The sequence below is a fragment of the Bombus vosnesenskii genome, unplaced genomic scaffold (assembly GCF_011952255.1).
Source record: "Bombus vosnesenskii isolate JDL3184/JDL3185 unplaced genomic scaffold, Bvos_JDL3184-5_v1.1 scf7180000013264, whole genome shotgun sequence".
Lineage (NCBI taxonomy): Eukaryota > Metazoa > Arthropoda > Insecta > Hymenoptera > Apidae > Bombus > Bombus vosnesenskii.
Window position 1 is genome coordinate 6,543,771 of NW_022882924.1, and position 15,886 is coordinate 6,559,656.

At 35.4% G+C, this 15,886-nt stretch overlaps 1 protein-coding gene across 29 annotated transcripts in view; it reads left to right on the plus strand.

Annotated features, from left to right (window-relative positions):
* LOC117235194 (patronin) overlaps positions 1–15,886 on the plus strand; it is an 86,822-nt gene that overhangs the window by 67,320 nt on the left and 3,616 nt on the right. For 3 of the 29 annotated variants that reach the window (XM_033497008.1, XM_033497119.1, XM_033497161.1), the window contains 22 exons: positions 142–257; positions 1,458–1,568; positions 4,157–4,238; positions 4,745–4,964; positions 5,052–5,556; positions 5,638–5,807; positions 6,554–6,565; positions 7,294–7,470; positions 8,592–8,725; positions 8,789–8,963; positions 9,048–9,246; positions 9,329–9,561; positions 10,218–10,392; positions 10,514–10,794; positions 10,885–11,175; positions 11,271–11,507; positions 11,587–11,764; positions 12,321–12,440; positions 12,983–13,078; positions 13,500–13,598; positions 14,893–15,126; positions 15,381–15,663. In XM_033497008.1, coding sequence (XP_033352899.1) covers positions 142–257; positions 1,458–1,568; positions 4,157–4,238; positions 4,745–4,964; positions 5,052–5,556; positions 5,638–5,807; positions 6,554–6,565; positions 7,294–7,470; positions 8,592–8,725; positions 8,789–8,963; positions 9,048–9,246; positions 9,329–9,561; positions 10,218–10,392; positions 10,514–10,794; positions 10,885–11,175; positions 11,271–11,507; positions 11,587–11,764; positions 12,321–12,440; positions 12,983–13,078; positions 13,500–13,598; positions 14,893–15,126; positions 15,381–15,663 — 4,128 coding nt within the window. The remainder of the gene's footprint in view (positions 1–141; positions 258–1,457; positions 1,569–4,156; positions 4,239–4,744; positions 4,965–5,051; positions 5,557–5,637; positions 5,808–6,553; positions 6,566–7,293; positions 7,471–8,591; positions 8,726–8,788; positions 8,964–9,047; positions 9,247–9,328; positions 9,562–10,217; positions 10,393–10,513; positions 10,795–10,884; positions 11,176–11,270; positions 11,508–11,586; positions 11,765–12,320; positions 12,441–12,982; positions 13,079–13,499; positions 13,599–14,892; positions 15,127–15,380; positions 15,664–15,886) is intronic. The other 26 variants (XM_033497065.1, XM_033497033.1, XM_033497142.1 and 23 more) reach the window with 26 other exon arrangements.

Sequence of the window (15,886 nt, forward strand, 5' to 3'; positions counted from 1 at the left end):
AACTTTCTCCATAAAAAAACCTTAGTAATGTTAATTTTGATTAGCATCGTGAAACGTTGTTTACTCCAGCGTTGTTAGCAACGACTAGCACATACAGCAAAGTTTCTCAGGTCATTTAAATAATTCGTTTTTCCATACCAGGTGCATGAAGCAAAATTTAGTCGTTTTCTTGGCGGACATGTACAACGTATTGGAAATTCATCCGGCGAAATGTGTACGTTATCCAGGCGAGGAAAGGGCGATGCAGTTCTTAGATGGTACGTAAAGTATTCAAGACGAGAATGGCGATTCCCGATTAAAAAGCATTGGAGAGACTTGTTCGACACTATGAACGCATCCTTTGATCAGGAAGGGCTAATGAATTTTGGTATCGGATTAATGTGATTGGTGAAGGCTGCGTACATTCTGTATTGGACTTACCCGTTCTATAATTTATTTTTAATTATACTTTTTTTCCATGGAATTCCGCTTCTGTTGCGAGCAATCTGTACTTGTATATTTGTACAAAATTTGTTACGCACGTATCATAAGGTTAAGAAAACGTCTTAGCAAAGTTTTGTCTCATAACTATGTTCAATAAGCGTGTAAGCTTCGTGTAATTCATTCTACGCTACCGACGAAAAGCTTGAAAGTTTTATCAGTGAGCAGACTGGAAGAAATAAACCAACTATCTTCGGTGCTAAAGATAGATGATTTATGCTTCTTTCTGTACACGCGGTTAAGTAACGAACGATACAGTGATCTTAATTCATTTCTTCGAGTTAAGATTACTAAAAGTTACTAAATTATTATTAATTTTGAACAAACAAGATCTAAACTCAAGCGTACACACATACACATTTTTATGACTATTCTAAAGAGCCAAGAATTATTTTCAATAAGTTATAATAAGTGTATCACGTTGCTGTTTCGATGCTCTGTTCTATCCTGGAAAACAACGCGCGACAGAATTTTTCTAATACCCCACACGCTATCTGTATACAATTTCGTATCCTGTTACTATCTAACGAATCGTAAATCAACGAAACGGAATATTGCTCGCAGTTGGAACGGTATCACGCTTTTTATCAGTGTCAGTACACACACTCGTTCCCAGTCTCGAGATCCAGGTCCTTAGCAGCGACTAATAAACGCATCTGTATCTTTTTAGACGGATATATGCAAGACAAAAATTAAGTCGAATTATATATTGTTTCACGATTAATAATAAAATTTACTTTAAAGAAAGGAGAAACAATTGCAAGAGAAAAAAAAAAAAGAAAAAGAAAAAAGAAAGAAAGAACAAATCAACAGCGACGATCCTCCACGTAATTATATCACTTAATGTAAAACTGTAATATTTCCATATATTTCTATGGCGTAACCTTCTTGATGCTTGACAACAACGCTATCCTCGCCTTCTTCTTTCGTCAACTTCCGGTTGCCAATGAACGAATACGGTGCGGTGACGGGTGCAGCCTGCCCGCGCAATAGTCATGGCGTAGCTCATAAAAGAAGTCTGCCACAGTCTATAGCTCCGATACCTGATCTGAGAAGCAACCTCTCCGTATCCGCGCCAGGCTTCACAGGTACCCACACGTTACCAAACAACCAAAAATCATGAAACTAGGTGGTCTTCTCTGAATCGCGTTTCGCCGACTGACGTGTCGGTTCGAATGAAAAAAAAAAAAAAAAAGAAAATCGAACGCAAAAAAAAGAAAAAGAGAAAGAGTATGAAAAAGGTTCAGGTCTTCCGAGGGATCATCAACCTGTCGAGTTTGTCGTTTGTTCTTCGATGGTTCCTTCTTATTTTATTTTTATTTTTTTTTTCAACTTTGTAATATTTCATTCTATCTTAATTTAACTTTCTTGGTTTTCTGTTTTTGGTCTCCTTTAGATTTACTACATTTTAAATGCGACGCATTTTCCCTTTCCTTTGAGTATGGAGTGACAAAGGTACTGTGAATACGTGCGCGAATTTTAGAATGAAAGGTAGATTTGCCATACTGAGCGGATTCAGGTTTTCTCTGTTAAACTGTACCACGTTCTATCGGTAAAGATAAGAAGAACATTCTATCATTAGAATATCATTATTTTGTATTCTTGCTAGAACTTGTTAAATCAGGTAATTGCTAGTCTATGTTTGTATCTCATCGAGGAAACCTGGAACGCTCTGTATATAGAGGAAACAAATGTAATTATCAATGCACAAAGAGATATTATTGTTAAAATGAGTTTGACGATTAAAGTATAAGGACTCATAGTTAATGATAAATTAAACTAATTAAACTAATTTCTCTAGAATCAAATTATTATACCATTGAGTTGTTCGAAAAATTTGTAGCATATTCAAAGGGAGGAAATGGGGATTTTCTATTGGATAACATCGCGAATATTTCTTCTTAAACTTTTCATTTTTCTTCTTAACAATGAATTCTCTTAAATAACTGTTGTTGTAATAGTAATCCCCACAAGTAGGATCAACGTTGTTTTATCGAACAAAAAAGCTTTCTCTATTGATCATTTCGAAATAAATTTCCCAGTAAATTGATCGTTTCCTTTGATCATTATATTTAACGTACTACGAACAATATTTCGTCCAATTAAGCATTTCGTTATTTAAGAGAAGTTTCTCATAAAATTCTCTTCTGATCTCGCGAAGAACAGCTGAATTTCATATCGATTGTTAGAAACGCTACGAACTTTTCGAACAACGTGATGGATTAAACTCGACGTCGCTAATTGACGTTTAAGTCGTAAATCACGTAAAAAATGGTATTTCAATGTTCGCGCAGGTATTGTACGGTAGAGTTACTTTTCTTAATAACTGGTTTCCTAATGATTTCGGGAACGATGGAACGATATCCACGATCTTTTTACGTGTCTAATCTTTTCTCCAAGATCGCACAGTACGTCTCGATTTTTGTTCCATTGACGGATTTGTCATCGTTGTAGTAACAATATTATCGCGTGTCTGTATCCTACGCATAAGAAGGACGTTAACTGAAACAAGCTGAAAGTAAAATACGTACTTCGACTCAGGAACGATCGAACGAGTTGTTTCAAAATGTGTCCATATTTTTATCACGTGTAAAAGAATACTACTACTAATGATAATTAATTAAAAAAAAAAAAAAAAAAAAAAAAGAGAGGGAAGAGAAAGAAAAGAAAAAAAAAGGAAAAACAAGCGAATGAAAAATGCGTTCTGCATTTAAAACGTGGCCAGATGTTTAGATTTAGCTATGTAACAAAGCGCAGATAACTATTAGGCGCACTCTGCTTCTTACTAATCGTATTATTTTGCGTACCATTTAATGCCATGATGGAGTAGCGATCTTCTAACTATTAGGACTGCATGAAGAATACGTGTTTGCGCATTTTTGTGATTAAAAAAAAAAAAAGAAGTATTAATAAACGTTCGTTCTCATCGTTTGGTTGCCGCTTGCGTTGTCGTTAGCTTTCCGTTCCTTTCGTTCTGCATGATGCCTCCTCTTTGTCTTATATCATATTCACTGATACAGGAAGAAATCTCAACGATTCATTAATATATCCACTCCATATTAAGTTGGTATACTTGTTTTGCAACGTACATCGTCTACGTTATTGCGTGTTTTGTATTTCTGTGTCTGCTCGGTGATCCTTGTACCTATTTTTATTTCTGCCCCCCTTGTTTCGTTCGTTTTGAATGGGTTTGGTCGACTTTCTTTTTGTGTGACACATTACCACGACGATTAGACACAGCTAGAGATTAGTCTGTTAGCTCTAATTAACCGTTTTACCCATCTGACGAGTGTACATTTTTCCAGTGTATGATAACATTAGCTTTTGTTCAATAGACATATTGGTTTCTGAAACTCGTGCGTCCCGAAATTTCTATAGTCTGGCGACAAATTTTCATCCGTGACGCGATCACGATTTATTTGTTACGATCGATTTTCTTGCAGCCACAGCACAGTGGCCGATCGCCAATGTTGGACAATGTTGCCGGACAGTGTATAGAAATTTCGCACGTGAGTTTCGTTCGGTGTATCATGATGCAACTTAATGTTTTCACACCGATTAAAGGATCCTTCTGAACTTCTATTGTCCTACACGTCAGGAGTGATTATTGATTTAGATATTGATATCATTTAGGTACATACGTAAGCGATCGCTATAGCATTGAATTATTTTCTAGTTGCAAAAGCACCGTCATCCTCCTCTGTCAAGAAGTCACAATCACTGCAACAAACCGCCGAAAATTATTCTCACGACGACAGGTAGGTTTTCACGCTTCATTTTTATACTTATTTCGAAAGTAATCCTAACAATTCTCAATATTCTACTCTTCGTATGACGATCCTTGAAAAGAATACAGAGCATATTCGGTTAAAATATCGCAAGACAGATCTTTATTCTTCTCGTTTCAGAAAAGGCTAGACTCTGTCGTAAAGAGATCATAGTCTAATGTTATAAAGATTAACAAAAAATATGGAACGACAAACGACATTTATCGCTTTCGGAATGCATAAGTTTCTTAGTAGTCAACTGTTAATCCATTTCCTTGTAATATTGATTCACACTCCGTGAACATAGGCAGACCGTATTTCTAACAACGTTTAATACGAACACTAACACTCTGTAGCTTCGTTTCTTCAGACTTAGAGCTACGTAATCATAAATCAAATATAATTTATCCTTTATCAGTATTCGATACGAAATCAGTGAATAGCAAACACTGATCAAAGCGTTGAAAATTTATCTCTGATTTATGATTGTTTCACAGACGAGCAGGGAGCGAAGAAAGTTTCGTAGTCCACCGTGGCAAAGGCATCCCTACGTTAAGTTCCGTAGCAGACGAGAAATCTATAACTAGAGTAGATGCCGCTGGTCGGCCAAGCAATTGGGAAGAACAGAGGAGAAGCTCGTATGCTGGCCGACGATCCAGGCGTAACAGTGTTTCGGATGACTCTCAGCTGACCATTGAGAACTTTGGTGGATCTCAGGTGAGTGATCACTGCCAACGTGATATCAATTATTCAGATTCAAAAGAAGTAAAAGGGAACGATCGAGTGACGACGTTTCTTGTGCAGGACAATTTACACAACTTCGGCAGAAATCCAGACAAGGAGGTCGGCGCGCACATTGGCAAACGGAGCACCACAGAGCCGACACTACCAGCAAGATCTAGCGTTCAGGATGTGTACGGTAGCGGAGTGCAGCATATTTTATCAGATAACGGATACGATAAGGAAGAACCGCCGAGATTAAGAAGGCAGACCTCAAACTCTAGCTTGGACAACGTCGCGCTCAAGCAAATTTTACATTCCAGCGAGAACGTTAATTCGGACGGGGATACGTCCAAGTTAGCCAGCTTCGCGAATTTAAGCAGGCAGAGCTCTGAGAAAGGGATCAACTTGACCTACACGGAACAAGAACGCGACGACAGCAAGTCGAATCTGTCGAATAAGAAACTTGGTCAGACCAATGGTAATAGGAATGGTGAGAAGAAAACGACGTTCGCCACGTTACCGAATACGACCACGTGGCAGCAACAGAGCAACCAACAATCTCAACAGATGGAACAACATTCTGTTGGTATGTATTTATTATTTGAAGAAGCGCATGACTTAGATAGTTCCTCCTATATTAATGGAATAAACGATGTAATCGTGCTAGCAGACGAGAACGGAGGTAACACGATTATGGCCTCACAACTGAATAATATTAGATTGAAGTTGGAGGAGAAACGACGCCACATAGAAAACGAGAAGAGGAGGATGGAAGTCGTGATGTCGAAACAACGGCAGAAAGTGGGCAAAGCTGCGTTCCTGCAAGCTGTCACGAAGGTAAAATACGTGATTACGCTCGAAAAGATGATCGCGAACTTCGCGTTTCCCATTTTTTAAAGTCTCACGATCGAATTTCAGCCAGATCACTTTCATGGCCTCTTTAATGATTTGTTTCTTTCATTGGAAGATGCATCATTGATAAGATATGAGAATAAGTATTTTTAGAGAGCGTATATGTGCTTCGTTTTCTCGTTTCTAATTATACTTAGTATCCCGGAGGAATTAATCTTCGATTGTTCTCGTACAAGAGTAGGGGAAAGGAGATAAATCGAAACGAAACAGAGCATTGAATACAGCCATGAGGTATTTGAAATTTTGCCACGGGTGTTTAGTATAGAGCAATGCATAATTATATTGTATCGAACGTCGAACAGTTTCTTTTTCTTCTGTAACGAAATTTGTTTAGATCCACAAGCAATTCGATATTTATTATATATTTGCTTCTATAACGTTTATTTGATTTTATAACTGGCTGTATTACTATATTCAATTACTGTGAAGTAGCGTTGTAAGTGAGCTTGCGATAATAATGTTTTATTTCAGGTAAATGCCGCATATTTTTCGATACTTGTTAATTTCTTTCCGTAACATCTATATTTCTGTCATATCATTAGCTTCTGGAGCAATGAATCTTTGTGTGTAGTTGCAAATGTGATATAATTTTGATGCCTATCATGGTTAATGCAGATAATCTTTATTGCCAGCTAAACTATTGTAATACGTTTTTCTTTCTTATCTTTCAGCTGTACTTGGTGGTAAGTGCATGCTGATATGATAAAGTTCTATTATTACAGAATTATAAAATTGAACGTAGACTACACACTTTGTATAATAAAATAGATTATCAGTTCCTTGGATGCCGTTCTCGTTCCTCCGCTTTATACATGTTTATGTAAAAATATCTCTAAATAAGTAATATAAGTAATAAACAAGTAATCGTTTAAATTAATTTGGTGACGGTATGCATGTTTTACATTAGTAATTAGCAACTTTTAACCGAGAAAGTTATATTCAAATTGACTTACTTCTCATCTATCGATATTAAATTTAGAAAAACTGAAAAATCTTAAATATAGACGAAATCAAATTATAAGAATTGTAATTCCTAGTAAAAGATAATTTATATCTGAGAATGTAGAAGATAAAGGCAGTAAAAACGCTATGTTTTTTTTTCAAGTTCTTCAAGTAATCAGATAAACAGATACGTATTTACTCATTCACTTTAGTTGGGAACATTGTGCACTATGGAAGTTCTATCGTACTTACTTAAAAAGAATTATTCAGTCGTGCAATAGCGAAGAAAGCTATTGGCAATTAAGTATTTGCAAGTCTTTGAATTGGCTTTGGCGTTTAGTGCTTGAATGTAACGTATATATTTGGCTGCGGAGAAGTCCGACCATGGTGTGGTGGTTGATGACATATTGGACTCAGCATATGCGGACTCCAAGTACTTAACAAGGCACGGTGCTTGGGCTGGTTGCAGGGTAAGGTTAAATCTCCCTCTTCATCAACGTCTGGGGGGGACAGTCCGGCTGAAATTGGTCCCCCCACTCCTGTAACCTCCGGATCTTCGGGGGAGACCCCGACAAGTGTTTCCGAGACGACCCCCGTAACCCAACAACCCTCTCAAGAAAAACCACAGAGACCCTTCTCGCTCAAGGTACGATATTATACAACAGTGTTCCTGTAGATGAACATTTGAAAGAGAAATATTTGCTGATTCGTCTAGCAATTTACATACATGGCTTATGTATGGCTTCTAGACATTCGTTAACTTCTTTTGTACTTTTGCTTTTAAAGATATCATTAAAAGGACTTTAATCTCTTATTTTTAATTCTTAATATAAGAAACAAGTAAAGAGCAATAATAATAATAATTGCCTTAGTACGCTGCAAGTAAGATAGAAAATGTGCTTTCTATAATTTCTTTTAATCAGAAAATAATTTCAATTGAGTCTTTTTTTTTAACAACGTATGATTATTCTGCTTATCGTTGCTTACATTTAGTCATAGAGGAAAACGAAACAGTCTCAATGCATTCTGTGGTCTTTGATCAAGTTTGCTACTCTGTTCCCACGTTTCAATGCAATTTTGTACAATATCGCTCTCGGAACGCATGGTACAGTACTAAACACTCCCTGGATAAAAATCTATAGAGACGTGTTTGAAATTTGATTTGAACTTATTGTTTGTGGTGGTGGTTTTACACTTGTGTTCTAAACATACTTTAGCACAAAAACATTAACAAAACCAATCTTACATTGGAATACATATGTGATGTATGTATGAATACTTTGAACTGGACTGATCTATTGTTATATGTGTACATTTTTACAGTAGTTAATTGTAGACATTGGTCTGTGTTTATTGTAATCTTATCTACTACTTCAAGGGAAAATCGCATTGAAAGGCAATTTCAGCTCTTAAAATTATTATAGAAAAATATGACTTATAAACTGACTCTAAGCTTTAGGTCATCAATATTACGGATCTTCAATTTAAATGATCACCAATAATATTATATTGTTCACACACATTAAACTCCAGTTTACTTATACATCTACAAGTATATTATTTATTTTTAATTGAAATATTTGTGCATATGTCAAAAGATATACATATATTATGTTGCAAGATTGTCATTAATTATTAGATATTGAGAAATGGATAAAATACAAAATAACTAATGTACCTGTAGGTGTGCAGTATATTAATATTATGAGAGAATACATTCTTTACATATTCCAAATAATCATTCAATATTTGTACCAATGATCATAGGAAATTAGTGAGGATGTTCGGGATGTTGAACATAAATGGTTAGAGCATGACGGTAACGCCCCATTTATTGAAACAAGACGCACTCCAGATATTGAGAACATGGATCTTGAGCAATATCATCAATCTATATCACAGTTAGTATACATTTTCATTATATAATATACAAAGATTTCGTTTTATCAAATCTGTTGAAAAAGAATATGTACACCTTTTCGCAGAATGAATAACAGTCTTAGTGAAATACAAGCTGATATACAACGTTTAGCAAATCAGCAAAATCAAATACAGCAGCAGCATTTAATGACACAGCATCAACAGCAAATACAGCAACAGTTTCAGCAGTTGCAAAGTCTTAGTCAACAACATATGCAAGTATGTACTATTTTCCAGTTCCTTAATTTAGCTATTTTTTAATAACATCTAAAACATTTATATCTTTTTTCCTTTCCTGTTTAGAATTTTGGAATGGCGCCTATAAATCCATTAACATCCAAATTACAAGATACTCAGCAATCTCAGTTCTATCTACATGATCAACCCCAATTGCAAAGACGAATGTGGGGTCAACCACCTCCAACTCAAAGCTTAGCAAATGAAATGGCTGCTGTGGGCTATCAACAGTCAATGGATCCACGATATAGTACTCAACCAACACGTATGTACATTATAACAGCCTAAGATTTAATCTATTGATGTTTTCATAATTTTTAACATAAATCTTTCAAAACTTTGTGTAGCTTATCAACAAGATATGCGCTTATATCAAGATACACGAAATTGGGGAACGCATCCACCTCAACAGAAAGGATTTGTTCTACATGATACTCCTCAAGAACCGAGGTACCTCAATGGTGGAGATCATAGTCTTTGTAATAATCAAATGAGTCATCCTGGTCCTACATATCCATCATCTACATCTATCTTTAATCAAACACCACCATCTTCTGCTAGTCCACAACATCGCAATGCTGTGAGTATAATGATTTGATTTTTACTTTTTTGAATAATTCACAAGGAAAAATTTTTATTTCTATTTTTATGTAAGTATTATTTAAATTTTTTTTTTGTTTATGGAAGCAATATTAAAATATATCTTAAATTCTTGAAGTCCAATTTATCAAGCTTTGTTTTAATTAATGTATTTTAAATAAAATCCATATTTTACGTATGCAAAAAAAAAAAATAAATAACTATATATATTTTCATAATAGTAATTTAAACTAACAGAGAAGTTTTGTTTTATTGTTAAGATTGTATATTATTCGCTACTTTTTTGGTCAATTAGATAGTAAATGAATTGCTTCATACATGTATGTGTATATGTAAGAAACTGTCATGGAACCAGTTAGTGATGTAATGCACATTTATAGATACTCTCTTCACACCTAGTATAGCAGACGCTCCTCGGATTGAAGTTTCGACGTTCGAGCGCACCTCTCCCTTTTTTAAATTACCTGCCTTTTTAAAAGATTTATACAACCAAAAATGCAGTTTTTTCATTCATCCAGTTTTACTAATTCGTATAGTTATCATTATAAGGTTCGTTTATTTGTGACAGTTTGACAGTTTATATATTATATTAATATTGTCGCTACCAAATTTTCTATCCTCAATTTTGTTATGTAGGTTCATCGAATAAGTCAGTTAATGAGTGAAAGTCCTGAACCAAAAAGGCCAACTGTACATCATATACCGATTAAGTGTGAAAGCCCTACCGAAAAAAGACAAATTACTGCAATGCATGCACCTGTTCCAGCTCCACCTGTTGATGATATGAAGCCTCAGAATATATCATTTATTGGTAAGTGTTTTTTTTTTCCATTCACCTAAAAACATATCACGTGTAATATCTTCAAAAATTTCATTACGTTTATGTTTTTGTTTTCATCCTCTTTTTGTTCACTCATTCATGTGTTTTAAAGGAAATGATGATGAGCTTACACGAGGTATAAGAGGTTTAAACATCACGTCCGGCAGCCGCACATATAGAATTCCATCACCAACTAGACCCTCAATATCACGTAATTCATTTCAACCCCATCCATCATTAAGAGAAGCCACACCATCTCCATCAGGTACACCAGAGGTAACACCTTTAGATCCAACGGATGCTGGTGAAAAAGGATTTTATATCTGCTTTGATAATGACGCACCGAAGAAACCAAAACCAACCCTTAGAGTGAAAAGGACATCCCCTAAAAAGGTAAATATGTAATGATAATTTTAAAATTTTAGAATTCGTATACAGGACGTGTTATGTATATGATAAATATGTAATTTTTTTTTTCTTTAGGAAAGAGGCGTATCTTCATATGTTGACAGTGAAGATTTTACGATGCGTCCTGACTCTCCTTCTGCGATTGTTATGGATAGGCAGAAACAGCTGGAAATTCAACGAGATTCTGATCGAGAAAAGCAGCGTCAGATAGACGAGAGAGACTTCCAACGGCAAGAAATTAGAGATAGAGAAATACAAAGAGAAGGGGAAAGAGAAAAGCAACGAGAACGGCACGAGATGAGTGCAGAGAGTCGACAATCTGGAGTTGGTTTAATAATTGGAAATCAATTAGCAAATCCTGATCCAGTAAGTTATGCGATAAACTTCGCATGAATTTTGTCGCTGTACAATCTTTTTTTCTTCTTTTACCTTACATACACGTTATTGGAATATTGTTGTAGAATTCTCTTGATGAAATGGAACGGAAAAAAGAACGTATAATGCTCTTATCATTACAAAGAAGGCAGCAACAAGAAGAGATGAAAGAGAGAAAAGAGGTAGAAGCGCAAGCTCGTCGAGAACAAGAAAAATTGAAAGCAGAAGAAAGAGCTCGTAAAAAGGAAGAGGAAAGGCAACGAAGGGCAGCTATTTTAGAACAACATAAAGTAAAGAAAGCAATAGAAGAGGCAGAAAGAGAAGTGAGTGCTCTTTCTAAGTTTTCTGTCATCAATAGTGTTTTAATTGAATTAATTGCTAGAAATTGTTACTATTACTTAGGGCAAGGTTATCGATAAAGAACTTCTTAATACAATAAAACCAACGAAATTGCGTAACAAGACTGCAACAACTCGACCTCGACCCAAAACGATTCATGTGGATGCTGGTACGGAATTGGATTCTGGAGCTCTTACGCCGAGCCGTGGAAAGAAGGGTTCCTCTTCTAATCTAAGTACAGGTATAATAACGAATCTAACATTTGGTAGTGAAACAATTATTCGCTGCAATGATCAGTGTTTCTTGGAGAGGAAGTTAAATAGGATACATATAGTTAAAATGATTGTTATTTATATAATGTAATGACCAACATATTTTAACATATATTACTGCACATGTATTAAGTCACCTCCAAGATAACAGTTACCACTGCTATCGTAACAAGTATACTCCTTTATTATAATCTAATAGTAACAGTTTTTTAGTGTTGTAATGTAATTGCATTTATTTTCTGCATGGCGAAAATTCAAATCCGAAAGATCTAATTTTTTTTTCTTTGGTAACGTCGTGTTTTTCATACTGATTTTCTTGTTTTCTTTTGTTTTATGGGAGCTCACCCAGTCACAATTCCATAAGCTCTAAATTTTTTCGGCTATACTAGTTTATCCGTCGATCGTTCCAGACGGAAACATTACACAGCGAACTGATCTCATACATTACCTAGATACTCATTTGAATAAACTAGAATAGTAAAGAAATTTCGAGCTGATTGTTTTGCACTAACACACTTACTGTAGCGTCGCTGACTTCTCCGACGATGAGGCGAGATTACTACCGAGGCTCGCAGGACAGTCTCACTGCTGCCCATTTTGATGAACGACGTTCCGGCCCTCTTTATCGGGGCGGCAGTCTCAGGGGTATGCACAACACACACTCTCTGACTCGCGTATATATCTAAAACATCACATATATATATATTTGTTAGCTTTGCATAAGAAGAACTAAACAAGTAACAAATTATTGGAATATTAAATGTCGTCCTATGATTATTAACATGCTGATTGGAGTGTTTTGTTTATACTTGCTGCTTCTAATATTTGACGGCAAAATTTATGGAAATATTCCCAAATTAATTAGTTATAACAAATATACTTCATATATAACAGAAAAAATGCAATATTATTGTATCAAATATATATAAGCAAGGATGGAAAATACTTGACGATATATTGTGTTCAATATTTTTTTTCAAAATTATTCATTTTTAACGTGTGAATGATATAATATATATATATTATGGCACTTTTCTTTTCGTACAATTTTGCATGCTTCAAATTTATTTAAAATATCTGTTTATTAATGTAATGTCGTAGCAAAACATATTCTTAAGAACATATATAGTATTTAGTATCGTCTTGGAGAGGAACTAACTGATTGTAATAGAGGTACCCTATTTTAGTATCTTCCGTAGATTCACCCGACGACGGTAGAGGTTCCTCCCCTTGTCGAAGTATGAATCAACTTGGTCGACGTGGTTCCTACAAAACATCTAGAGGTGGGTTGAATATTGTTTATAGAAAGAATGCCTTAAATCATGTTCCTTTAAACGTTTGGCTTGATGAAAGTAGACTCGTTGCAGGATGTATCACTGGTATGGGCAGCTACGTATGAATCTTACAATGTTGAATATTTCATTAGCATTTGATTATTCTTCAAATTACCTAAGTAAGGTTACTTAAGGGTATGACTTTATTTTTAAGTAGCGCCTTATAGTAGACATCTTTCAGTTGGAACGCAACATTGTTCTGCACCAACCTGCACTGGCTACCTTGAGTTTTTGATGTTCCTAGTGGACATGGCTCGTAGTTAGACTCTGCCCCTGATGCAATGACGTACGATTGAAGCATCCCCTACTATTAATCTTTGATCGTACATAGCGTTTGGAATGTAACAAGGTAAACATTGCATTATTGCAGATGTGCAGGAGCCTCAGCAACAGGTTAGAGGCAGGCCTAAATACCCGAGTTACCAAAACTTTAAGGGGAGAAAGTCTAATTCCTTGATGAATTTGTGTGGTAAGAAGCACCAGTGACTTGGAATACGTTTAATCCCCCTTCTATCGTGCAAAAGTATATTTTACGTGTCCCGTACACCGTTCCAATTTTTTGTAGGCTACATAGCATACACGTAGTCGCATGGTGGCAGATCGGAGCACAGGTGGCAGTGATATACTTACACGCATACACCAACAGCACATTGTTTAGATGTGTTCGAAATTCTATCTGCTATGTTTATATTCTATTGCTTGAGAGATAAATGATACATAAGCGCTTCCCAGCCTTTTTTTTTTTTTAAATTGTCTTTACTTCTTAAAATGTTCCTCTATGAGCAGATAAAATTTTGATTCTCATTCACAGGATAACTCATTTGCTGCAGTTAAATTTAAGTTGATGCTTGTTGGGCTTATTGTTGTACAGCACTGGTTATGGGTACCAATGTTTTCAGTGTTTTTCAGATTATTGTTGGTGGTTCCAGTTTCCATATAATAACCTTTCACTCTGACTCACATTTAGGTCCTGTATCATCTTATCCATCACTTATGTTGAATATGTATTTGTTCTGTCATTCCTCTCTATTTTTATTTCCAGGTATTATGGTAATATAGCATAGTAAATTCATCTTAGCGAAGAGCATTATATTTCTCGATAGAGCTCATAAGTGCTGCATGAGTTAATACATTTACTACTGCATTTAACGGATTATACTGTCTATAGATGAATTTGTTATGCTTCGTTTGTCCGCTAAAATCGCAAAATTACTACTAGCAATCATATGTTTTACCACAAATGAAATTGTCCACTGTTTTTTCGTCGCGTTTTACAAAGTGTTAGATAAAATAGTATCTGAGTCAAATTGTCGGGATCGTTATGGTTTTCGAAATTCCTCGAATAAATAGTTCCTTAGATTATCTTAGAATCATGAAAAGTTTTACTGTTTTATTTGAACAACTTAGACGATACATAGAATTAAAAAGAAAACAAATTTTTAATATTTGTATGATATATATTTTTCAAAGTTTTTATATTGGACGCAAGCTATGAAGATGGATACTCTTGAAGGTCCTTCGTAAGTCTAACAAGTGACTAATATCTCACAATCCGTATCAGGGACTAACTGTTTAGTAACTGTTTAGTAATTAATAAAATTGATTCCGTTCAAATTCCTCTTGCTTGGATGGGTATAAACGTATTATACATTGGACTGACTGTTGAAAGGCCGTATCTCTAGTCCTTTATCTCGTGGACGGACACATACGTTCGAGTCTTTTTTTTTTATTTCTATCTTCATATACCGAGCTTGCGTTCGCAGGTTCGAGTAGTGATCAAGACGGTATGATGTGTCGATACACAGATACGGACAGCGGACTGGGCAGAGCTACACCTCCTAGGAGAGCGCCGAGTCCGGGCATGGGTAGCATGAGGCATCTTCCGTCGCCATCAGGACCTGGTTCTTTACCTCCCGGTTTGATGACCAAGAGACGCGTGTTCGATGATGGTAGCAGCGATATCAGTAGTACACCAAGTTCGATGATGGACTATAATGGTAAGGATTTTAAGAAATTTAGTTACAAAATTTCATTTATTTACTACTCAGGTACAAATGTAAGAATTCATAATTTATAAGTTGAAATTTGTTGCCATTTTTATGAAGAAATGTTCTTTTTTTAGGAGATGTGGAATACCCTTAAATTCTCCACGTGGAAAATCTTGTTAAATTAACTTGTTAAGCAAGCAATTACTCACTGATGAAATTTATATTGCGTAAACTTTATGAGATTGGTTCCTCTTTGTCAATAGGTCCGAGATTGTATAAACAACCAACCACCAAGTCAAATCGTGGCATTATGCTAAACGCTGTGGAGTATTGTGTATTTCCGGGAACGGTAAATAAGGAAGCGAAGAGAAGAGTTTTGGACGAAATTGCAAGATCAGAAAGCAAGCATTTTCTTATCTTATTTCGAGATGCTGGCTGCCAATTCCGGGCTCTCTACTCATACTGCCCAGATAGAGAAGAAGTTTCAAAGTTATATGGTACTGGACCGAAGCAAGTTATGGATAAAATGTTCGACAAATTTTTCAAGTAAGTTTGTTATCATAGACTTTTATTTTTAGATTCTTATTGTAGATGTAATTCTATGATCTCATTCTACATTGTAATACCATGTTATTAAGCAAGGACATTGAAAAATATGAAAACCTTTTTCTCGTATGTACCATTTGCATAATCACGTGAATTGAACATATATACTATGTAACTCTTGTGAGCACAATAATGTATATAATAAATTTATAATATAATTCTT